Source organism: Mus pahari, chromosome 4 (assembly GCF_900095145.1).
Source record: "Mus pahari chromosome 4, PAHARI_EIJ_v1.1, whole genome shotgun sequence".
Lineage (NCBI taxonomy): Eukaryota > Metazoa > Chordata > Mammalia > Rodentia > Muridae > Mus > Mus pahari.
The window spans coordinates 48,909,586-48,935,369 of NC_034593.1; the positions used below are offsets into that span (position 1 = coordinate 48,909,586).

Here is a 25,784-nt window from a genome sequence, read left to right on the forward strand (position 1 = left end):
TAAATGCCAGTTGAGCCAGCACCATTTGTTGAAAATGCTGTCTTCCTTCCACTGGATGGATTTAGCTCCTATGTCAAAGATGAAGTGACCATAGGTGTGTGGGTTCATTTCTGGGTCTTCAATTCTATTCCATTGATCTATCTGTTTGTCACTGTACCAGTACTATGCAGTTTTTAATCACAATTTTGCTCTGTAGTACAGCTTGAGGTCAGGCATGGTGATTCCACCAGAGGTTCTTTTATTGTTGAGAATGGTTTTTGCTATCCTAGGTTTTTTGTTATCCCAGATGAATTTGCAAACTGCCTTTTCTACCTTGGTGAAGTATTGAGTTGGAATTTTGATGGGAATTGCATTGAATCTGTAGGTTGCTTTCAGCAAGATAGCCATTTTTATTATATTAATCCTGCCAATCCATGAGCATGGGAGATCTTTCCATCTTCTGAGATCTTTTTTGATCTCTTTCTTCAGAGACTTGAAGTTCTTATCATACAGATCTTTCACTTCCTAGTCACACCAAGTTGTTTTATATTATTTGTGACTATTGTAAAGGGTATTGTTTCCCTAATTTCTCTCTCAGCTTGTTTATCCTTTTTTAAGAGGAAGGCTGCTGATTTGTTTGAATTAATTTTATAACCAGCTACTCCACTAAAGTTGTCTATCAGGCTAAGGAGTTCTCTGGTGGAATTTTTGGGGTCACTTATATATACTATCATATAATCTGCAAATAGTGATTCTTTGACTTTGTCCTTTCCAATTTGTATTCATTTGATCTCCTTTTGTTGTCGAATTGCTCTGGCTAGGACTTCAAGTACTATATTGAATAGGTAGGAAGAGAGTGGGCAGCCTTGTCTAGTCCCTGATTTTAGTGGGATTGCTTCAAGTTTCTCTACATTTAGTCCGATGTTGGCTACTGGTTTGCTGTATATTGTTTTTATTATGTTTAGATATGGGCCTTGAATTCCCGAACTTTCCAAAACTTTTATCATGAAGGGGTGTTGGATTTTGTCAAATGCTTTCATCATCTAATGAGATGATTATGTGGTTTTTCTTCTTCTGATATTATTATGATGCTAGCATGAACAAGAGATTCAAGTAAAGGATGTGTAAATAGTATTATTTTTCATGATAACTTAAAATCATCCTTAATGAACTATTTAATATTCATTAATTTGAATATATCCAAATTTATAATATATGTGATATCTTACAGCCATTTTCCTTTTGTTCAGTCATTATTTATCTGCATACACACATATGTATACATACACACACACACACACACACACACACACACACACACACATATATATATATATATATATATATATATATATATATANATATATATATATATATATATATATATATATATATATACTTATGTATGCACACATATACATAGATATACGCATGTACACATATCACCATCCTCATTCTCCCTTTTTATGGTACATCCTGACCTTTTTTCTTTGTTTTTAAATGAAAGGTGTCCTTTATCAAATTAGTTGCCCTTTCAGTTTATGTAGTCATCTGTAAAATGTGGAAAATTCCATGTATGAGAATTAGGTAGAAAAAGGAATGAGAGCAGCTCAGCACAGATCTAGGCAGAATGAAGTGGTGGTATAATACATGCTACCTTTATACTGTCTCTAGAAGACTTATTTCCACTTCTGCTGATGAGATGCTGTAGCCCACATCAAACAAATGCCTCAGCAGACTGAAGGTTAGCATACTGTAAATTGTTGGGATCTTTCCCTCTGACTTGGCCAGTCTGAGATTGGCCAACTGAGGGAACACTGCAGTTCTTATAGATTATATTTGTGTAACTGGTACAGAGAACTGAAGCCATGGACTTCCAAAGGCACTGGAGATAAACTTTACAAGCCCAAGAAAAATGCAGGTTGGGCTCTTTATGCTTCAAGCATGAAGCACTGAACAATCTCCCATCAGCTTGCCAAGGAACGAAGGGGCATGGGGTCTGCACAGGAAAGTGTTTGTGTACACTGAAAATCCAGGGCCTGACTTCCCTACTGACTTGTAAGATACAAATTATCCTGTTTCTCTCATAATCTTTCTACCTTTACTGCACCAACTTGGCATTTGGCCTTTTCACTGCAATAAAACACTGCCATCTACAAACTTCCCACTCAGAACTCCTCAGTTCAGTTAGGAAACAACAACTATAGGGAACAATAACTTAGAGTATTTTAAATACATTTATGATTATGTCTTGGGCTACAATCTTTTCAGACTTGGCCTGCAAAAAGTCTTAAAATCAAAAGGGTAAATAAGACATCCAACCTATTTATGTTCTATCATAGTTCCTTATAATTTCATAGCATTTTAAATCTGTTTGTTAACCTCTACAAAATCAAATATAAACCACCATCATCATCACCAACTAAAAAAACCCTCCAGGGACTTGAGGCATGAGTAATCAGTTTAGAAAGTTCTATGGGCAGAGCAGAGTTGTATATTTATTGATTTTTATGTTTTTTAAAAATTTTTAAAAAGATTTATTTATTTACTTATTTTATGTATGTGAGTATACTGTTATTTTCTCAATTACTCCAGAAGAGGGCATCAGATCCCATTACAGATGGTTGTGAGCCAATATGTGGTTGCTGGGAACTGAACTCAGGACCTCTTCTGGAAGAGTAGTCAGTGCTCTTAACCACTGAGCCATCTCTCCAGTCCCTGATTTTTATAAAATGCCTTGTAGTTTTTATTGTAACACTCTTTTGCATATATTCAGAGGATATCTCTTAATATTATTTTGGCTTTGATTGGTCACTTTGATAAGTATGTTATCATAACATTCATATTGTATTTGAATACTGATCTTGTATCCTATCATTGTTCTTGATTCATTTAGTAGTTCTACTACCTTGTTTGGCCACCTTGGGATTGCCTCTCTAAATGAACTTAGTCTCCTGGCCAAAAGCCCAATATATGCACCAAGTGATAGAAGCACCCTTGTCTTGCTGTGGATCCCAGGAGGAGCATTTAATCTGTCCCAACTAAACAAGGTGTTGATTGTGCTTCTGCAGCCATCAGTACACTCAGGTCATTCACAGTGAGTCTAGTTCAAGAGGTGAGCATCATGGCCGCACACCTTACTGCATCTGCAGAATGCTCACACCTAGGTGTTGTCTTTCAGTCTGTGCACAGAAGTAGCAGTTTGAATGTCATACCAGCTCTACATTTTTGACTAAAAGTTTTCTTGTAGAATTCCTTTCATAGGCAGTTGCATATAGTATATGAGTCTATGTATAGATTATGCATAGGTTTATATTGGCTACTAATAGTAAGCTTCCTTTCTTGAAATGCCTTTGGTGCTAATGTAAAGGGCAGGAATCTCATAAAATGAACTGAGAAGCACATATTCCTGGAAGGTTTGGAGTATAAAATTGCTATTTTTATTCTTTAATTACTTAAGACCCTTGTAAATATCAACTCTTTTCTTTTTAAGTGAATTTCATTGCTTCTCTTCCATTATGCTATGAATACAGAAGTCTAGATAATGGCATAATTTCTTGTTTTTCTGTCTTTTTTTTATAAATAATGCTCTTAAGGAAAAACTGTAAAAGTCGCACATGCTTAAAGATATACACATAAACGTTATAAATTCCCATCAACACCAAGCCGTAAGTAAATTAATGGTCAGCACTCCAGTCATGAAAACATGCATGGGTAACTAATATAATCTACACCGAGATCAACTACAGTCTCGATCTTGCGTACATTTGCTGCTTATGATGAGGAAGGTGGGCTGCTAGCTGTCCTCACAGTAAGCAGGAGTGCCACTTATCTTACCACAATCCTAACCTGTGCCCTATGGTCTGACTCCCTCTTGTGAAAGAAGTGCTCTGTAGTCACCACCCTGGACACCAGGGGAGCTTTTACGTGACTAGCTTGCACTTAGAAATGTCCTGCCTCAGATATCTTTCAGTGGGTTAAATTTTCTTCAGGTTAAATTCAAATTGCTCAATTATTGTACAGAAAAAAAAAAAACTATGTGCAAAAGCATTTTCTCCATGCAATGCAATTTCTCCAACAAATGAGCTGTGCTCTGTAAGTCTTTGTTGAGAGTGTGTTATTTCATTGTTGTGTAGCTTAAAGGTGCTTTTGAGACCTTCAGGGTTACCTGTATGTGTGTTAGGCTGTATTAACAATTAAAAAATAAATAAAACCCTTTTCTTAGTCTTTTCCCAGATGGGTTTGGGGACTGCTACAAAGTAGTAATGCAGGCTTTTACGATAGTTTATACAACAGAGAAAAAAATAGGAACTTTTTCCTTGGTGTCTGGAGAACGTAGGCCTAGGCTAAGGCTAGTTAAGACTTATATTTTAAACGTTTCTCTCAAAAGTTAAAAGTATCTAAATACATGAGTATCTGAAGAAATTTTTAAAAATATGGTTAAAATACAATTCAAACAAGACTGAAGATTAGTGTGGCATGAATATGTAAATTTATGCACTCAAATATCAACCCCAATTAACCCTGTTAAAAAGTAGGACCTTTAGGAGGTACATAGGTCATCAGGGCTCTGGCCTCCTGAACCGACTGATGTTTCCACAAGAGGACATTTGTTTCAGAAACAAGTCCACACCCATCTTGCTCTCTCTCATCCTATCATTATGTTTAACCTTGGAAGCATGTGGTAAAAAGACCCTTGCCAGATGCTAGCACCTTGGTCTTGGACTTCCCAGCACTGAGAACCATGGAACAGAAAGTTTTTGTTTATAAACTAGTAGCTCCCAGTGCTCTGCTGATAACAACATAGAGCAGATTAAAACAAGTAAATGTAAACGCTATTTCCCTAGTATGTGAAACTTAACCTTTATTAAATGGGATGTATTTTAGCTTTGAATAAGCATATTTTGTCATCAGTGACTAATATGTACAATTCAAAAACATTGTTAGAAGTACATAGTAATTTTAGAAAGCAAAAGACAGTTTATACTCATTTATTTACAAAAATCATCACTTAATAATTTATTGCACAAAATAAGCAAAAGAATTGTAAGAAAAAGATCTTACTGGGGCTACAGATGAAACAATGCAGAGAAACAACTTCTGTTTTCAAGTTTTCATAAATTTATGGTTAAAACTAAACTAAAACATCTGTTCCACGGACACAGTTTCAGAGCTCAGCTTTGGAAATTGTGTGTGTGTGCCTGCATGTCTCTTGGAGAAACAAACTCAAACAAACCCTTAACAATTTAAATGTTAACTGACATTCAAACAGCAGCCATGTAATTATTAATGAATCTCACTTGGATCAAGTTCCTCCTCTTAAAATCCTAAAGAATTAAAAGTTTATCTTTTATCCTTTATGATGAAATTAAAACAAAGTGAAAACTAGATCTTTGCAAGCCCAGGTTATATTAGCACTAATCATAAACATCCTGCATTTCACAGTGAATTTATTAATTATATTTGATATTTCTTTCAAAAGGGTGATAGAAGTTTATTTAGGAAAAAGATTAATTCATTTAAAAGGATTATACACATCCCATATTTTAAAAAATGTCTCTCTTATATGTCTCCTCTTCAATTCATATTTTACTAGCTTAAATTCCAATTATTATTGCCAAGATATTATAGGCAATTTTACACCCCATTAACCTTGCTTTGCTATAATGATAAAGATTCTTTGTTAGATTCCTTTAAACGATCTAGTATATAATTCCAGGCCGTCCTGGGTGTGCTTTAGTTCAGTTACACATTCATCAGTGCATTTTTCCTGTTAATGGTAGACGACTCATACATATTTCCTCTAGCTCTGATTGATGGGTGTAGCTGTTATGGAGGATAAACATTTATAACAATTTCCACTTGGAGGTTTTAATTTCCATTCCTATAAGGAAAAAAAAAAAAAAAAGAACAGCCCAACAGCCAAGCTAAGTGAGATCTAGGAACAAGGTTCTATGTCCGTACAAATGAGGTAACATGTAGTAAAGTGCTGAGTTTGTATGTAGCACATAGTAGGTGTTCATGGTAGAAGATAAACAGATAGATGTGCTTTTACTCTAAAAAAGGAATGGTGATCTACATACTGGCCTCTGGAAACTAGTAGTATCATTTTGTATTTGCAAAAAAAGAAAATGTTTAAATTGAAGAATGACCAAACTACAGATAGGAACCAGAGAGTTCTGCATATGTGTAATACGCAGCAGCACCAATGGAGCCTCTCGTCCTAAGCGTCTGTACACCAGCAGCTCTTAGAATCATCACATGCATCATTCTCAGCCTTCAGAGAAATAGATGTTACCACATTTTGGACCATTCTCTAAAATAATGTTCGAGTATATATGCTTTTAGAAAATAAAGTTTCTCCAAGCTTTCCATATTTGATATTAGCAAAATTTCTAGCATCATTCTTTTTCTGTCAATAAATATAATCTAATTAAAAGCACAAGAATTTCAGCTTCCTTATCTCTTACAACGTTATTGACAGAAAACCAACTTTTCATTTCTGATGCCTAGGAAGAGGGCATGATCCCAAGTTACTGGAGTCACAGATGCTTGTGAGTCATCATGTGGGTGCTGAGAGTTTAATCTGGGTTCTCAGGATGATGATGAGCCAGTGCTCTTAACCCCTGAGCCAGCTCTTTCCCTATTACCATTTCTTATAATTTCCTTCACTCTTTACTCTTCACTCTGTGGCAAGCATAAAACTTATTTTAAGTTTGGAACTGTATTATGATGAAAGCAGTGTTTACTTACATCAAAGGAAGGAATGTACAATGAGATACTGTATAAACAAAGGTAGTTTCTCAGGATACAGAGCAAGGATGGAAGAAAGCGCAGCAACACTAAAAACTGAGTTTTCATGTCACATAAAAACTATTTTTTAAGGATCATTATTTCTGAATGAAAAAGGAAGTTTAAATACAATAACCATTACTGCTGTATTAATTTATGTAAAGCTTGTTCCATAAAATCAAGCATCATACCAAATATATGATAATTATTTTCCATAGGGTTCACTATATAATATAGAAAATTCAACTTATAATGGTTGCCTGTCTCAGGTTGCTAGAACTACACATAACAAAGGGTGACATAAGTAGCAACCTTAATGTGTAAACTACCCATGGAGTACTGCAAAAAATCATACTAAGCAACCATACACAAGAGTGATAAATACAACAATGGTTTAAAATAAAATTTCTCTCATGGCATTATTAACAATGGTAGCAGCCACTCCTAGCTAAGGCGGTTACACCTTCTGTATTGAACATCCTTTATACTTCCAGTCAGGTACCAATTACATGATAGGATCAGATGAAGTCACTTCATGTGAACTGGTGAGGGGCTCAAGTGTAAACACTGAGCTCAGCCTGAAAACAGATGGGGTGGCAGATGGGAATGCAGACTGGCTTCACTTGATCTGCCTAAGACAATCTCACTACTTAGTAAGATGCGGCTCAGATCTCACCAACTAAATCTAGTATCACTACTTCATATATGCTTTGTCTCCATAACTAAATACTTAACATCTAAAATTTGTTAATTTAAAAGTCAAGTGCCTACATGTTAAATTATTGAATTCAAAGCTTTTTTTCTAACAAATTTTAGAACAGATGGTATGAGAGCACAATTGTCTGGTGAAATTAAATGCTGACTGTCTAGTTGCCCAGATAGTGTAAAATTAATTACCTTCCTTCATTGATGAGTTCAATAAATGCAAGGCCTGCATTCTTCTGGATAGAGTTCTGCCATTCCTAAAGGAATAAACCAAAGCAAGTGTAAGAAAAATAAACATGCAAATGAAATAGCAGCTAGCTAAGGACCATGGTGACACTGTTACTAACATATACAACACTTTGTTTTCAATAAGATTTTTATAACAAGTGTCATTTCAGAAGGAAAAAAAAATTAAGTGATCCCGATTCAGAGTTTAGAAGGTGGCTTTCGGTTGCTAGAAAGTAAGACAGTAAGTGTGTGCTCAGCACCAAGCTTCCTTCCAGGAAAGAACCAATGACCAAGAGAGGCCTGCGGCTATGCACAGAAGGAGGTATATTAGACTGCTGCAGTCTTTACTCAACAATACAGAGTTTTCATTAGAAATGGGAGCAAAATTATGCCTTTACGCATCTATGCTTTTATGCATCTATATGTTTTTTATATCTATACCTTTATGTAATCTATACACTTATGCACATATATTTTATGCAACTGTGCCTTTATACATTTATACATCTATGTTGCTAAGCATTTAGGCATTTTATACATTTATGCATCTATGCCTCTCCACAATCACATCTTTACTTCGCCTTGGGAATAAATTGCTCTAGTCAGATTCATATTCTAAAAGACTGAAACAGCACAAAGTTACAAATACAATTGTTTCAAATGTGCATCACGAAACTTAGTAAAAATTACTCTAATGTATTCTCTATTTGCTAATTGGAGATTAGCTAAATTTGCTAAATGCCTGAATCTGGCAGCTCCAGAGAGAAAAAGCCACAACAATGAACACCAACAACTCTAATATACTGTTTTGGATTAGAAAAGAATGCTGTTTGTTTTGAATTCTTACCATGAAAAATTCAGAATATAATTTAAAAAGCTAGTTTTGGCTTTGGATTTATTCAAGTTATTTTCTTATTTGGCCACTAAGTTTTTTTTTTTTTAATAGAAAATTCTATTTTTTCAGTAGTTCTACAAATAGTCTCACTAGTCCTACTAATATATACACATATATAATTCTATTAATTCTATGTCACTTGTCTACAAATCCTATCACATGACTTGCATTTTTTGCACATGGAAAATATTTTATATATTTTTGACAGCATAAATGGTATGGTGGTATAAAAGTGTACATTTTATTATAATATAATGCCAATTAAGTTTTGAATTAAGCTGATATCACATTATGAGTAAACCCAATGCACATCTTTTCTGAATGATTATGATAGCTATTATTAATAATGTTAATAATTATTAATTAACTCAGCATTGAAATGGAATTTTATTTAGCTCATCATATCTGTGATTTGTTTTAGCTCATCAAATCTATGCTTTTCTTTATAGATGAAATACTGTCTACCCAGAGGTATTCAATTACCCTGACCATGAATTCAGGTTTACAAAATTAAAAAAAAAAAAAAAGTTGTGCTCTGTCCACAACATGAGCAGAGTAAATCCTTTGAAAACTATGTAAAAAGTCAGAGTTAAGATAAGAATGCTGATGTCTAAATATAAGCAAGCCAGTGGAATAACAGAAGCATAAGACTTTAAGAAACATGTATCTTACACAAGTGTATTACACACACACACACACACACACACACACTTTAAACAGAATATTATGATCAGGATGTGGCCTGCTCTACACTACTCTGTATTATGTGAAATGGATGGTTTTTCAGGTTATATTTCACCTCCAGGAAGTCCTGGCCAATATCAACTCACTGTGAGTGGAGGAGTGGCATGAGGTTATCGGGCTGGGTGCATGAGCACCCTACATTACATCTCTGTCTTTGTGGGAAACTTTTAATTTCAAGTTGAAATGCTTGAAGAGGACCACCAAGTCTTTAGAACCACTTCATCAGCCTTTTTAAACTCTTCTCTGTGAATGCATGAAATTTCCTTAAGATGAGGGACTTCCTTGGGAATTGGATCTTGTGTGCGGACCGTCTGAAACGGAACACTTTGAAGACAAATACATTCCAGAAGGATGGCGATGAGATCCCCCATGTTCTCTGAGATGACCACTAGACAGACACCTCAGGCCAAGAACATCATTTTTTCTATCAGTTTCTCCTCATCTATGTCAGCTCAATGCACATACTCATTCCTCCTCCTCTGTATGAAGTTAAACATGCCAGATTATTCCTTAGATATTAAATCCATCTTAAACTTTAAAAAAAATCATAAATAGTAGAAGGAAAACTAGAAGGATAAGAGTAGATTTAATGTATACTGAACATTGATTTTATATTTTCTGTATCTGTATCCTTAAGATCTACTTAACATTAACTATCACTAAAAGTGGTGGTAGCCCTTAAAAATCTTCAAAGTAAATGCTCATTGTAACTGAAATAATGACACTGGAAAATCTGAGCAATAAGTTATAACAAGCTAATAAAAGAGCTGAAGCAAAGAATACTGTGTAAAATTAAAAAAAAAATTGGCCTTTGGGTTTCACCTCCACCTATAGCAGATCCTCTTCCACAGGGTTCCATACCGAAATAGCTCCAGGAGGGAGATGGCCTCTCAGGAGTGTGGACAGGCCTGGGAGTGCAGGTAGGAACACCACTGCAGCTCAGAGAAACACACCAGGAACCCTCAGGACACAGGAGCCTAGGGGCTGCCTGGGACAGGAGTCTTTTGATCTCTATCTGAACCCCAGAGCTGATCCTGCACCACCACTCTCCATACTCAAATTCCCCCCAGAGATAATTGGTCTCCCAGGAGTACTGACACACAGGCTTGCAGGAGGGAAAAGCCACAGTCAGAGACAGCAATACCAGCTAATACCAGAGATAACCAGACAGCCAAAGGCAAACACAAGAACATACACATAAGAAACCAAGACTACTTGGCATCATAAGAACCCAAAACAGTAAACTCTGGTTACCCCAGCACACCATAAAAGCACATCTCATGCATTTAAAAATCACATCTCAGGATGATAGAGGACTTTAAGAAGGACATAAATAACGCCCTTAAAGAAATTCAAGAGAAGCTGGGCGGTGGTGGCACACACCTGTAATCTCAGCACTTGGGAGACAGAGGGAGGCAGATTTCTGAGTTCCAGGCCAGTCTGGTCTACAAAGTATATTCCAGGACAGCCAGGGCTACACAGAGAAACCCTGTCTCGAAAAACCAAAAAAAAAAAAAAAAAAAAAAAAAAGAAAAGAAATACAAGAGAACACAGATAAACAGATAGAACCCCTTAAAGAGAAAACACAAAATTCCTTAAAGAATTACAGGAAAACACAACCAAAACAGGTAAAGGAACTGAACAAAACCTTCTAGGATGTAAAAATTGGAAAGAGTAGGAATAAAGAATCACAAAGGGCAATAGCCCTGGATATAGAAAACCGAGGAAAGAGACCAGGAGTCATAGATGCAAACATCACCAACAGATTAAAAGAGATTGAAGAGAGAATCTCAGGGACAGAAGATAACATAGAAAACATTGACACAACAGTCAAAGAAAATGCAAAATGAAAAAACCTCCTAACTCAAAACATCCAGGAAATCCTGAACAATGAGAAGACCAAACTTAAGGATAATAGGTATAGAAGAGAATGAAGATTCCCAACTTAAAGGGCTAGTCAATAACTTCAACAAAATTATAGAAGAAAACTTCCCTAACCTAAAGAAAGAGATGCCCATGAACATAAAAGAAGCCTTCAGAACTCCAAATAGATTGGAACCAAAAAGTCTGTCACATAATAGTCAAAACACCAAGTGAAAAAAAAAAAAAAAAAAAAAAAAAAGGAAGGAAGGAAGGAAGGAAGGAAGGAAGGAAGGAAGGAAGAAAGAAAGTTAGTTAAAAGCAGTAAGGGGAAAAGGTCAAGTAACATATAAAGGCAGATCTATCAGAAGTACACCAGACTTCTCACCAGAGACTATGAAAGATTGAAGATCTTGGGCAGATGTCATTCAGACCTTAAGAGAACACAAATGCCAACCCAGACTACTATACCCAATGAAATTCTCAATTACCATAGATGGAGAAACCAAGATATTCCATGACAAAACCAAATTTACACAATATCTTTCCATAAATCCAGTTCTACAAAGGAAAATAGATGGAAAACACCATCACAAGGAGGGAAACTAAACCTCAGAAAAACCAAGAAAGTAATCTTCTATCAACAAACCCCAAATAAGATAACCAAACAAACATAAAAATAACATTAACAATAACATGGAGCAACAATCACTATTCCTTAATATCTCCTAACATCAATGGACTCAATTCCCCAAGAAAAAGACAAAGACTAACAGATTGGATATGTAAACAGGACCCAGCATTTTGCTGCATACAGGAAATGCACCTAAGTGACAAAGACAGACACTACCTTGGAGTAAAGGACTGGAAAACAATTCTCCAAGGAAATGGTCCCAAGAAACAAGCTGGAGTAGCCATTCTAATATAGAATAAAATGGACTTTCAACCAAAACTTTTCAAAAAAGATAAGGAAGGACACTTCATTCTCATCAAAGGAATAATCTACAAAGAAGAATTCTCAATTCTGAACATCTATGCTCCAAATGCAAGGGCACCCACATAAAAGAAACTTGACAAAAGCTAAAAGCACACATTGCACCTCACACAATAATTGTGGCTGACTTCAACACTCTACTCTCACCAATGGACGGAGCAGGGAAACAAAACTAAACAGAGACACAGTGAAACAAACAGAAGTTTTGGGCCAAAGGAACTTAACAGATATCTATAGAACATTTCATTCTAAATCAAAAGAATGTACCTTCTTCTCAGCACCTCATGGTACCTTCTCAAAAACTGACCATATAATCAGTAACAAATCAGACTTCAACAGATATAAGAAGACTCAGATAATCCCATGCCTCCTATAAGATTACTACAGACTAAGGCTGGTATTCAAAGCCCACATGCACATGGAAACTGAGCAGTGCTCTATTCAATGAAAACTTGGCCAAGGAAGGAAGGAAGGAAGGAAGGAAGGAAGGAAGGAAGGAAGGAAGGAAGGAAGGAAGGAAGGAAGAAAGAAAGAAATTAAAGTTTTTAGAATTTAATAAAAAACGAAGATTAAAACATACCCAAACATATGGGACACAATGAAAGCAGTGTTAAGAGGAAAACTCATAGCTCTGAGTGCCTCCCAAAAGAAACTAGGGAAAGTATACACTAGTAGTTTAACAGCACACCTGAAAGCTCTAGAACAAAGGGAAGCAAATTCACCCAAGAGGAGTAGACAGGAGGAAGTAATCAAACTCAGGGCTGAAATCAACCAATTAGAAACAAAAAGAACTATACAAAGAATCAACCACACCAGGAGCTGGTTCCTTGAGAAAATCCGTGAGATAGATAAACTGTTAGCCAGACTAACCAGAGAGCACAGAGACAGTACCCAAGTTAACAAAATCAGAAATGAAAAGGGAGATTTGGCAACAGAAACCAAGAAAATCCAAAAAATCATCAGATCCTACTACACAAGCCTATACTCAACAAAACTAGAAAATCCGGATGAAATAGACCATTTTCTAGACAGATACCAGGTATCAAAGTTAAATCATGATCAGGTAAATGATCTAAACAGCCCTGTATCCCCTAAAGCAATAGAAACAGTCATTAATATCTTGCAACCACAAAAAGCCCAGGACCAGATGGGTTTAGTGCAGAGTTCTAGCAGACCTTCAAAGAAGACCTAATATGAACACTCCTCAAACTATTCCACAAAACAGAAACAGAAGGAACTCTACTCAATTCATTCTTTGAAGCCACAATTACTCTTGATACCTAAACCACACAAAGACCCAACAAAGAAAGAGAACTCTTTAGACTAATTTCCCTTATGAATACTGATGCAAAATTACACAATAAAATAATCACAAACCAAATCCAAGAACATATTAAAATGATCATCGATCATGATCAAGTAGGCTTAATCCCAGGGATGCAGGGATAGTTCAATATAAGGAAATCCATCAATGTAATCCGCTATATAAACAAACTCAAAGACAAAAACCATAGGATCACTTAACTCGATGCTGAGAAAGCATTTGACAAAACCCAACACCCAATCATGATAAAGGTCTTGGAAAGATCAGGAATTCAAGGCCCGTGCCTAAACATAGCAAAAGCAATATACAGCAAACCAGTAACTAGTAGCTAACACCAAAGTAAATGGAGAGAAACTTGAAGCAATCCCACAAAAACCAGGGACTAGAAAAGGCTTCCCACTCTCTCCCTATCTATTCAATATAGTACTCGAAGTGCTAGCCAGAGCAACTAAACACCAAAAGGATACAAATAGGAAAGGAGGAAGTCAAAATATCACTATTTGCAGATGATATGATAGTATATTTAAGTGACCCTAAAAATTCCACTAGAGAACTCATAAACCTGATAAAGCAACTTCAGTAAATTAGTTCCATACAAAATTAACTCAAACAAATCAGTGGCCTTCCTCTACTCAAAGGGTAAACAGGCTGAGAAAGAAATTAGGGAAGCAAAACCCTTCAGAATAGACACAAATAATATAAAATGCCTTGGTGTGACTCTAACTAAGCAAGTGCAAGATCTGTATGAGAAGAACTTCAAGTCTCTAAAGAAAGAAATCAAAAAAGATCTCAGAAGATGGAAAGATCTCCCATGCTCATGGATTGGCAGGATTAATATAGTAGAAATGGCCTTCTTGCAGAAAGCAATCTACAGATTCAATGCAATCCTCATCAAAATTCCAACTCAATTCTTCAGAGTTATTAGAAAGAGCAATCTGCAAATTCATCTGGAATAACAAAAAACCTAGAATAGTGAAAACTATTCTCAACAATAAAAGAACCTCTGGTGGAATCACCATCCCTGACATGAAGCTGTACTACAGAGAAACTGTTATAAAAACTGCATGCAGTCAGGTTAGAGCAATGAAATAGAATTGAAGACCCAGAAATGAACCCAAACACTTATGGTCACAAGATCTTTGATAAAGAAGCTAAAACCATCCAGTGGAAAAAAGACAGCAGTTTCAACAAATGTTCCTGGCTCAACTGGTGCTTAGCATGTAGAAGAATGCAAATTGACCCATTTTTATCTCCTTGTACAAAGCTCAAGTCCAAATGGATCAAGGACCTCCACATAAAACCAGAGACACTGAACCTAATAGAAAAGAAAGGGGGGAAGAACACTGAACACATGGACACAGGGGAAAATTTCCTGAACAGAACACCAATAGCTTATGCTCTGAGATCAAGAATTGACAAATGGGACCTTATTAATTTGAAAAGCTTCTGTAAGGCAAAGGACACTGTGATTAGGACAAAATGGCAACCAACAGACTGGGAAAAGATCTTTACCAATCCTATACCCGACAGAGAGCTAATATCCAATATATACAAAGAACTCAAGAAGTTAGACACGAGAGAACCAAATAACCCTATTAAAAATGGTGTACAGAGCTAAACAAAGAACTCTCAACTGAGGAATACTGAATAACTGAGAAACACCTAAAGAAATGTTCAACATCCTTACTCATCAGGGAAATGCAAACCAAAACAACCCTGAGATTCCACCTCACACCAGTCAGAATGGCTAAGATTAAAAACTCAGGTGACAGCAGATGCTGGCGAGGATGTGGAGAAACAGGAAAACTCTTCCATTGCTGGTGGGATTGCAAGCTGGTACAACCACTCTGGAAATCAGTTTGGCAGTTCCTCAGAAAATTGGATTTAGTACTACCAGAAGATCAAGCAATACCACTCCTGGGCATATACCCAGAAGATACTCCAACATATAATAAGAACACATGCTCCACTATGTTCATAACAGCCTTATTTCTAATAGCCAGAAGCTGGAAAGAACCCAGAAGTCCTTCAACAGAGCAATAGATACAGAAAATGTGGTAAATTTACACAATGGAGTACTACTCAGCTATTAAAAACAGTGACTTCCTGAAATTCGTAGGCAAATGGATGGAACTAGAAAATATCATCCTGAGGTGAGGTAACAAAAGAACACACATGGTAACCACTCACTGATAAGTGGCTATTAACCTAGATGTTTGGAATACCCAAGATACAATTCACAGGCAACATTAATCTCAAGAAGAAGGAAGACCAAAGTGTGGATACTTTTTAGAAGGGGGAATAAAATACCTATGGAAGGAGTTACAGAGACAAAGTGCGGAGCAGAAACTTAAGGAACGTCCATCCAGAGACTGTCCCACCTGTGGATCCATCACACATAGAGTCCCCAAACCCAGACACTGTTGTGGATGCCAGGAAGGACTTGCTGACAGAAGGCTGAAGGCTCTGCCAGTGCCTGACAATACAAAGGTGGATGCTCACAGCCACCCACTGGACTCAGCACAGGGTCCCCAATGGAGGAGCTAGAGAAAAGACCCAAGGAGCTGAAGGGGTTTGCAGCCCCATAGGAGGAACAACAAAATGAACGAACCAGTAGACCCCCGATCTCCCAGAGACTAAACTACCAACCAAAGAGTAAACATGGAGGGACCCAAGGCTCTAGCTGCATATATAACAGAAGATGGCCTTGTGGGACATCAGTGGGAGGAGAGGCTCTTGGCCCTGTTAAAGCTCTATGCCGTAGTGTAGGGGAATGCCAGGGCCAGTAAGCAGGAGTGGGTGGGTTGGTGAGCAGGGGGAAGGGGGAAAGGGGTTATCATTTGAAATGTAAATAAAGTCAATATCTAATTAAAAAAAACAAAACAGAAAACATAATAGTAGAGGACACCTAGGGGGAAAAAAGTAGAGCCCCACCCATTTTCTATGAATGTGGAAGTATGCTGGTGATTTTTCGCTGCCAGCTGGACACTAGTGAAAGTTACCTGGGTAGAATCTCAACTGTGATATTCACTCATTCAGACTGGACTATGGGCATATCTGTGCACACCATCCTGAATGCTGGTAGATAATGGAGAGCCCAGCCTCAAGTTGGAAATGCTACCACTAGGCAGTGGCCTCCACTTAAAGAAAGGCTAATCACAAGTCAGAGAGTGCAAGCCAATAAGCTTTCTCCCATGGGTCTTACTGCTTTAGTTCTGTCCTGGCTTCCCTAACAATGAAGTGTGACCCAGATCTGTGAGAGGAAACAAATCCTGTTCACCTCAAGATGCTTTTGGTCATGATAAACAAACTAATGAATATCTGCGTGTAAGTACAAAGTATCTTAAGCATTTTTTCTTTTTTGCCTTTTCATGGCTTACTTTCATAAACACTGTACTAAAATCTTATGGGGAAAGATAATATAAAAATCCCCCTCCCCCAAATCAAGAATTCACTTAGAAAGATTACTAATATAAAAACAGGTAGGCAACATAAAAATATACTATATACTAATCACTTGAAAATAAACATGAGGTCACCTAGAATTTTAGATGATCTCTGTTAAAATAAAGCATATAGTCATAATTAATTTCACCGATATATGTATAATTCATTTATACTTACAATAAAAAGTCTAGATTTTAAATAATGTTTTAAAGCAATGATATTCCCACCTATTAATGCATATAACATACATGCTGTTATCACTTGGCATCTATGGCAGGTTGTCCTAGAATCCCACAGGAATACTAATATTCAGGAATGCTCAAGTCCCTCATATAAAATGATGCAGTATCAGCATATAACTTGCACACATCTCTAGGTAAGTATCAGCAGATTTATGGTATTTAGTATACAGTGTTATACTGTATTTCTTACAGAACAACACAAAATTTGAACATGTTCAACATAAAGGCACATGCTTATTAAAGGAAAAATATATCAAGCCAAAAGGACATTCAATATCACTGAACCTAACAGAGTGATAATGGGGAACTTTAATACCCGACTCTTACCAATTGATCAGGTATCCAGACAAAAATTAAGTAAACTCTAGAGTTAAATAATAATGTAAATCAAATGGACCTAAAAGATATCTACAAAACATTCTAACAAACACCAAAGAATGTTTTTGTTGTTATTGTTTTAGTTTGTATCTTTTTCTGAGATGACTACAGAACTTTCTACAAAATTCATTCCATAGGATACAAAGCAAATTTCAACAAAAACAAGAAAACAACTAACATCCTATTTCCTACTTGACTTCTGTGGCTTAGAGCTCAATATCCACTACAGCAGACACAGTACAAACAGCAGAAAGCACACAAAACTGACTCTGAACAATGTACCGCCACATGAAAAGTGTAGACCCTTTTCATAGCACAAGAAGTAACATGAGACAAGGGACAGAACTTCCTGCTGATTGATCTTTCTCTGTGGAGAATGGCCATTTTCCTTTTCTTAACTGCCCTACTGGGGCTTCCTTGTTTTAGGGTGAGCATCCACATACTTTTAGATAAACTAATTAATCTGACATGAAGAGAGGGAGCTTACAGAAAGTACATAGAAAAAGGATGCATTGTTAAAAATTTATTAAAAAGATTGTGTAAACTTCATTTGAAAAACACCTAGGAAGATGTGAATTACTCTACACAACCCAAAAACATATTGTCTGAGTTTTTAAAATAAATTTACTATCATCATCATCATCATCATCATCATCATCATCATCATCAATGTATTTGTGATACCAGCAGTGTTCATTGGTATGCTTGTGCCATGGAGTATTTGTGAAAGTTGCGTCAAAGGATTAACTGAGGTGCTTATTGACATATCAAAGCAGATTCTGGTTACCAGGTTCTCCCTGTGTCCCTCAATCTCTACCAGTTACAGGGTCCTCCTTTCTGGTATACCCTGCTCTTATCTGAATTCTCCAGCATAGCGGCTGGACTGCCATTCCCCAATGTGCTCGTCCCTATATAATCCAGCCATTTCAGCTACTCCACTATTTTGGCTTTGTGGGTCTCTTGCCCTCTTGGCTGATGATCCTGGAGATCCCTCTCCCATGCCCATTCACATGGCCCAGCTCAGAGGTGTTCACTCTGGATCCTTCCAAATGTCTCTGGCTATGCTCACCCTCATACCTATGGTGCTCTCTCTTTTATCTACAATAAACCTTCTTCTCCATCATACTTAGCCACATTCATGCCCCCCTTTCTTATTCTCTTTTCTTTTTCTTCCATTCAGAAGGGAGATAGCAGTTTTAGGGCCTTGGTTCTCTCATTTCACCATGGGTTATGGGAATAAGCGCTGTCTATCATGCGTGTAGTCAAGCACTGTTACCCACGGATCCACCTAGCTAACCCTAGTTATTTAACTTTTTATGTGCTATAAAAAAGGAAGCTGGCCCCCTAGCCTGAGAACAGATATAAGAGAGGACAGACAAACAGGCCCGCAGACGTGTTGGAACTGCCTCCAAGGACTGTGTCTCCTTCCCTGCTAATACTGCAGGAGAAGTTTACCAGCTTCAGGAACCATTTCCAAAGAGCATTCCACAACTGTTCAGTCTTTAGAGCCACACGTACATGTGCGTGATTATATCAGTTAAACATCTCAGGCCATGTGTCTTTTCATTCTGCCTCAGTGCCTTCAAATTTAGATATGACATCTGCAATGCTGTAGATAACCCTAACCTCCTAGGTGCTAGAAGCATGTCACTAAGGCTTCAGTAAGCACTGCAATACTGGAGTTGCAGGATGCCTAAGCACTGAATCACATGGGACAGAACTGCACAACAGTCAGGATTTAATGACATTTCTAAAGGCCCAGAGAAAAGCACAAGATCCACCCCTGGTTTTCTCATCGTTATCATCTTACTACACAGTCTAATATCCTTACAATACTATATCTATGAACGAGGACACTTATCAGGGTCCTGCATGCTAGCCTCAGCGTGGCCTCAGAACCTCATCTTGGCTTTATTACATCTAGAAAAAAATCTTTTTCTTTTGTACCATCTGACTAAACTGTAGCAAATTGGAGAAAAAAGTTTTTTTTTTTTTTTAAAAAATTAAATGTTCAAAGGCCGAATCACTTGAAAGGAAAAGGATTTTCCTCAGTTGTGGCTCCTTTGTGAGTGCTGCTTTTTAAAGCCCTGAGTCACACGCTGACCACACCAGTCACCAAATCCTTTTAGTTAAATATATGAAGTATTTAGAAAAGAACAAAGTCATACAAACCACAAAATAATTCATGCTAAGCATGTCATACATAGATCCAAGGAGTCATTATTTTAACTTATGTATTTTCAACTTTTAATGAGAACAGGAATGATTTATTAAGCAAGCATTTGCTTAATCAGTGCTTTAACTTAGAAAGCACTTAAATACTGATGATATGATTTTTTTTTTCATGAGGTCCCTCAATTTATCTCTTTACACACAAAGCAAAGAGAAGTTCATGTACATCTGCTAAGTTTTACTGATAGAAACTTAAAGAAATCCTGTGGGTAACACCACTCAGTTTTTCTTAGAGTTCTTCTCATGGAGACTTCCTAAAGAGAAATCTGGAAATAATTAGAAACTATTAAAGTCCGTAAAAAAGTCTGCTTGGAAAAAGTCAATCTGCTATTCATCAAAGAATGTAGCACAGGGAGGACAACCTGGGAGGATGTCAGTGCTGTAGGAGGGGCAGGGAGCACCTCAGCACGGCTCAGCAGACGCATGCTCTGACACCATGCTGCACAGCAGACGCATGCTCTGACGCATGCTTTCTGCAACCGAGCAAGGAGGCTGGGCAGGACACCGACTGTGGGTTCCTTAGCCAAACAGAGCAAAGGATAACCACCTTATACAATCCCTTACTCCTCAAAACGGTAAGAATACATGGTGCTAAACAGATGCTAGCAGCTAAATTAATACAGCCCATAAGAGAGGAGTACAGAACTAGTTCTTAAAGGTTAAGATGGACATGGAAAGAAAAGTATCAAAATATAATAAAAATTGTTCTGTGGTTTTTGGAACAATAAACAAATTACAACAGAAAATGGTGATATCTTCTTGAAACTAAAAGTATGCTTTTGAAGAAAGGCAAAATTCCACTGGGGGTAGACTGAATGCCATGCCCCTTAGAGTTTAGAGGGTGCCATATGAACTGAATTACCCTTGACAAGTACTGTCAGACATTTGTAATGTGAGCTCATGTGAATTTACAACACATTTTGGACATCTACTATTGGCAAGAATTATTTTTTTCAGGAGCTCAGATAGGGAGGGAAGAAAACCAAATATTCTTAATAATATGTAGTAGTTAACATGGAGCTTCCAACAAAAAATGAAAAGTGTAAAAGTAAAAGCATTTCATGAGCTGCAACAAAGAGAAATATAAGACACCCCAAACAAAGTTCACTTCCTTTTCCTTTCAATCCCTGTTGCATATTCTAATCTCAGTTTTCAATGTCTTGTCTAAGTTTGAAGATAAATTTGATGCAAGCAAACTACAAAATGATACTCGTATTGAAAACTTATTTTGGCAGGAATTAAATCACAGCATGGATACTATTTTATGGCTCTATCTCACTGTGAGATAAAGTGCATATAATATATACAGACAGTAAGAGTGCATACTCTGAACTACTTCTGTTAGTCTCTCACTGCTGCTCATCATCTGTGGTGGCTGACAGTAAAACAAAGCAAACGAGCTCTGTGGGCCATGGTTTTAAAGATTCATCGTGATTGCCTGCCTTGGCAGGAAGACAGCCCACAGACTAGTGCTAATTCTATGGGGATCAGCTCCAATGGAAGAAATGCATTAAGGCCTGCAGAAAAGAACATGCTTTGTAGAGAGCTAGGCCCAGCTACTCTACAGCACCATTAACTTTTTTCATCAGAGGCCTGCCACTTCTATGGTCATCCTGCTAAGAGATGAAAATCATGAATTTCACCAGTAGTTAAAAAATGACATTTTATTTTAAGAACCTTTTGAAATGTGTCCATCTTTCTTAGTGACCTCAAAACCAAAGTCTGAAAACATCTGTGGATCAACAATGATCTGCAATGCTGGACTGATGAGCTTAGCTTCACACTGACATAGTTAACTTACCCAACTGCATTTGACAGAATGGAAAGCACTCACTGGCTTTCTTAAAAGAGCTTTGTAGAAAGTAACATTACAGATTGACAGAAAATAGTAAGATAGTTGTTTTTAATGTGTAGACATTTCAAGTTACTTATATGAGGTTATTTAACCAATAAGCCACTTGAAACATTTAAAATTTTCAGTGTTCAAACACTGAATTATTTTTAAAATTCAATTTGAAAATCAATCTCCGAGGCCTGCTTCCCCGGCTGTCCTGCTGACACACAGGAAAGTGTACTTCAGAGACAGCTTACATTTCCCACTCTTCCTTCCAATCAATATCTCAGGCAAAGTTTCATCTCTAGGGCCCCTAATGGCAGGAATTTCTGGAGCCAGCAAATGGGTAATGTTAAACCTACAATTAGAAAAAGAGACCATCAAAGACACCGGATCCTGATGCAACATTGCTCTTTATTCTCTGAACTGCAGCGATAGACAGGGCTAAGGGAAAGGGCATTCGAAACCATGCCTTGCCACAAAAGCTGCTAAGTGTCTGGCTTCTCCTCCACCTAAAATATCCACAGAGCGCCCGTCTCCCTTGAACTCAGGCCCTCGGTACTGCTGCTCCCTATGTTTTCCTGTCGACTGCATTCCTGGTTTCTCACGAACATACCCTTGAAGAACGTAAACTGGAAATCTGAAGGTAAGCTTTTGCTGTTTGCTCTAGACTATTTAAAGACCACTGAAGTCATGCTCGGCATATCTGGGTTGGCTGTGGCGTTTAAGGTGGACCTCAGGCCGGTTAGGACTTAGTTGTGATCACCCTTCTACTGAGGAGACCAGGGATAAGTCACTAAGTAAGCTTTTGCTGTTTGCTCTGGGATGGTTAAAGACCACTGTCTTACATGGGTTGACTGTGGCATTAGGTGGACCTCAGGACTGTTATGGACATCAGGCGTGTTCATCCTTCTACTGAGGAGTCCAGGGATAAATACAATGGCTACTGATTACAAGCATGCATCTACGACTCAAATATCATGGAATATTTCATATTCATATAATGACAGGAGACATGGATTCCTGGTGAAAGGAAAGCGCATTAACTTTCTATTTTAGTTCTCTAAAAGACTAATATATGGTTCTTCTCCTTCAAGTTTTAGATAGATCAATTGTTCGTTTAATTGTAAAAAAATATACAATTTTTCTTTAATTCTTGTTAATAAAGATAATTACCACTCAATAGACTTTTAAATTTATAAATATATAGCAATTCTACATAAAACGGGAAAGCAGCCTGTCAAAGATGACTCACTGATGGCTGCATCGCACGTATTTAGTACTGACAAAGAGGGCTTGACTTTCTACCACTTCTAATCTGACAAAGGAGAAAACAGTACCCATTACTTATGTTCTAAAAACTGTAATGTATGCTGCAGAGTTTTAAAAGATGGTATGAACAATATCAAAACACCTTAAGAACACACAACAAAGGCAGGCACCAACAGCATAAAGCACTGGGAGGTCATGGAGGACAGAGAGAGGCAACATTGCATTCTAATTACTATTATACGCGTGTAAGAAGTCTCACGGAGACTGACCAAGAGAATGAAATCTTACCTGAGAACAAAGCAGCATGACCAGCTCCACCACAGACGTGCTGGACTTCATACAGACAAGGCCTGTGCAGGGAAAGGGCAACGCAAAGAGTTACCACAGGGCAGGCACAGGATTACCTCATTTGAAATTATAAAAGATTTCTATGAGATGAGACTTCAGAAATTAACTTCATCTATATACTCTTCCTAATTATTGAAAAAATTCAGATGCTTCAAATTTTATGAAAATTTCTAAAATATTGATTTTATGTTTCAGTTATTAGGTCAAGGTATTTTAAAATTTTTATGTAATGTAAGGGATGACTATTAAAATCAGGCTAGTCAGAGCTGCTTTAATCCAAAGGTACTGCTATATGACAGTTTCCTAGCATAGAGTACAAGGATGAAAGACCTGCAGGCATTCTCTACTTGGAGGATCAAAATTAAACAAATGTATGCATAGCTCATTTATCACAGCTTATTAAATGATCCAAACTCACAGACCAGGTGCAACAAGGACTGAAAACAATGCACACAATAGGTCTGCAGTCATATGGATCACCAACTCAACATCTGCAGGGGACTGTGCTAAGTTCCCTACATCATCATCTCATATAGGGCCCATCAGTTCTAATGCCACATCTACTCTGCAGAAGAAAACATCCTGGGAGTGAGCAGTGGTGGTACATGCCTTCAATCCTAGTACTTGGTTTTGAAAAACCAAAAAAGAAAAAAAAAATCTATAAACACTTGGACATAATTGTTCAAGTCTTTTAAATGAAGGATAATTTGCAAAGCATTATATATAAGAAAACAGATCATAATAGCTACTCCTAAAAGTACCAAAATAAGGATATGCAAATTAGATTTAATAATAACAATTATCTCTGTCTGAGAATATTAATTATAGTGGTTGCTATCTTAAAATACTAATGTCTGATGAGTACATAAGTTATAATGGCTGTTACTTCAAAATAAATGTCCAAGTCATAACAAAGATAGCTTAAGAATAGATTTATTTTTTAACTCCTAAGTACAAATGCAATCAAAAAGTATTTTTTAAATGAATTTTCTTTTGAGTATGTAGATGATGTGTATTGGGGTGCATGTGTGCAACAACTATGGGAGTCATAAGGACAGCTGTGTGGGTTCTGTGCTGGAACTCAGGTCTCTGGGCCTGTGGGGCAAAGGCCTGAGTTTGAGCCTACTGTTGAGCCCACCTGCTAGTCCAGTAAATTATCTTATAGAAAGACATGCTTTGCTTTTACATAAAAATGCTAACAAATGCAACATTAAAGCAACAGTTATATTTTCTTGTTTTCTTAAGTTGTTTCAACTAGCAGTCTCAAGTGCCTTGCAGACAAGAGCATGTGCGATTATTAGAGGGGTGGATAAATACCCTTTTGTGCTCAGTTTGCTAAAGAGTTTATCCATGTCATACATACAGACAGAACAAGCTTTAAAAATTCACTGGTACTCCATCTTATCAGATCCTAGGCAGACAGCTAATGAAATAAGAGACTGATGTGAAAAGCTTGTTTAAAAGATGTGCGGTGTAACTGGTCAGAAATCCTCGCACTCAGGAGCTACAGAGTCAGAAAGATTGATGGTTCATGTATTGCTTGTTGACTGATCAAGTACTTGGATTCTGACAAAGAAAACCTTAAGGAAAAATCCACAGGATCATAATTAAGATGTGGGTATATTAACACAGACAATACTATTCTGCAGCAATAATTGCCTGTCTTTATTCTGTGTTGATTTTGCATAGATAATACTTTAAAGTAAAATCTTAGAAAAATGGAATCATTATTGATTTTTCATTATTGATTATTTTTAAAATAAACTCTTATGTAGTAGTTTATAACTCATAGCAATATAACTACATCGTAAGAAAAATATAAAAGCTTACACCAACAATGCATTTTTTTCCCAAGAATTATGAACAAGCCAGCAGGATAGCAAGAAGGTGTTTGTAAATACCTCCCTTCTCATGTGTGTATACGAAGATGAACTCGGGTCTGGAGAGCCTCATTCTTTACCAGTTAGTTTTCTCTAGTTAGCTTTGGTCAGAGCCACCTGTTCTCAAAGGACAAACTAGGAAGCAAAAACAGGCCTAATACTGATGATGAGAACATAAGCTATGGAAATTCTGAAAACTTACCAAAATTATGGTTCATTATAAACTATTCCTAAGGGTTAGAAGGAATAGAAACAAGACAAATAGGTACTATGCAGTGTTTCATGTAATAACGAAATGCACGCACAGGTAATATTTTATCCTAATAAAGTCATCATATTTGCAAATTTAAGAAGCATCAAACTTCATACTGTGGAACTTTAATCAGAAGCTTGAGAAAGTACAATTTATCTGGTGATGCTATGAACTACTCTAAATTGTTTAGACAATGGCAAGTCATGTACTACACAGGTTTTAGTGCACTGAATTCATCTGTAACTGAATCAATGCATCTGATAGCAACTCCAAGGAAGGTCATGATGGTTTTGTGACTAAGGTGACTTGGCCAGCATGCTTTGGTCAGATGTGGATCAGATGTGGGATGGGGAAGCAATATATTATGCAACAAAGAT

At 37.0% G+C, this 25,784-nt stretch overlaps 1 protein-coding gene across 8 annotated transcripts in view; it reads right to left on the reverse strand.

Annotated features, from left to right (window-relative positions):
• Nbea (neurobeachin) overlaps nucleotides 1-25,784 on the reverse strand; it is a 554,101-nt gene that overhangs the window by 257,626 nt on the left and 270,691 nt on the right. For all 8 annotated transcript variants that reach the window (XM_029537485.1, XM_029537487.1, XM_021195277.2 and 5 more), the window contains 2 exons: nucleotides 23,215-23,276; nucleotides 7,669-7,733 (listed from right to left, as the gene is read on the reverse strand). In XM_029537485.1, coding sequence (XP_029393345.1) covers nucleotides 7,669-7,733; nucleotides 23,215-23,276 — 127 coding nt within the window. The remainder of the gene's footprint in view (nucleotides 1-7,668; nucleotides 7,734-23,214; nucleotides 23,277-25,784) is intronic.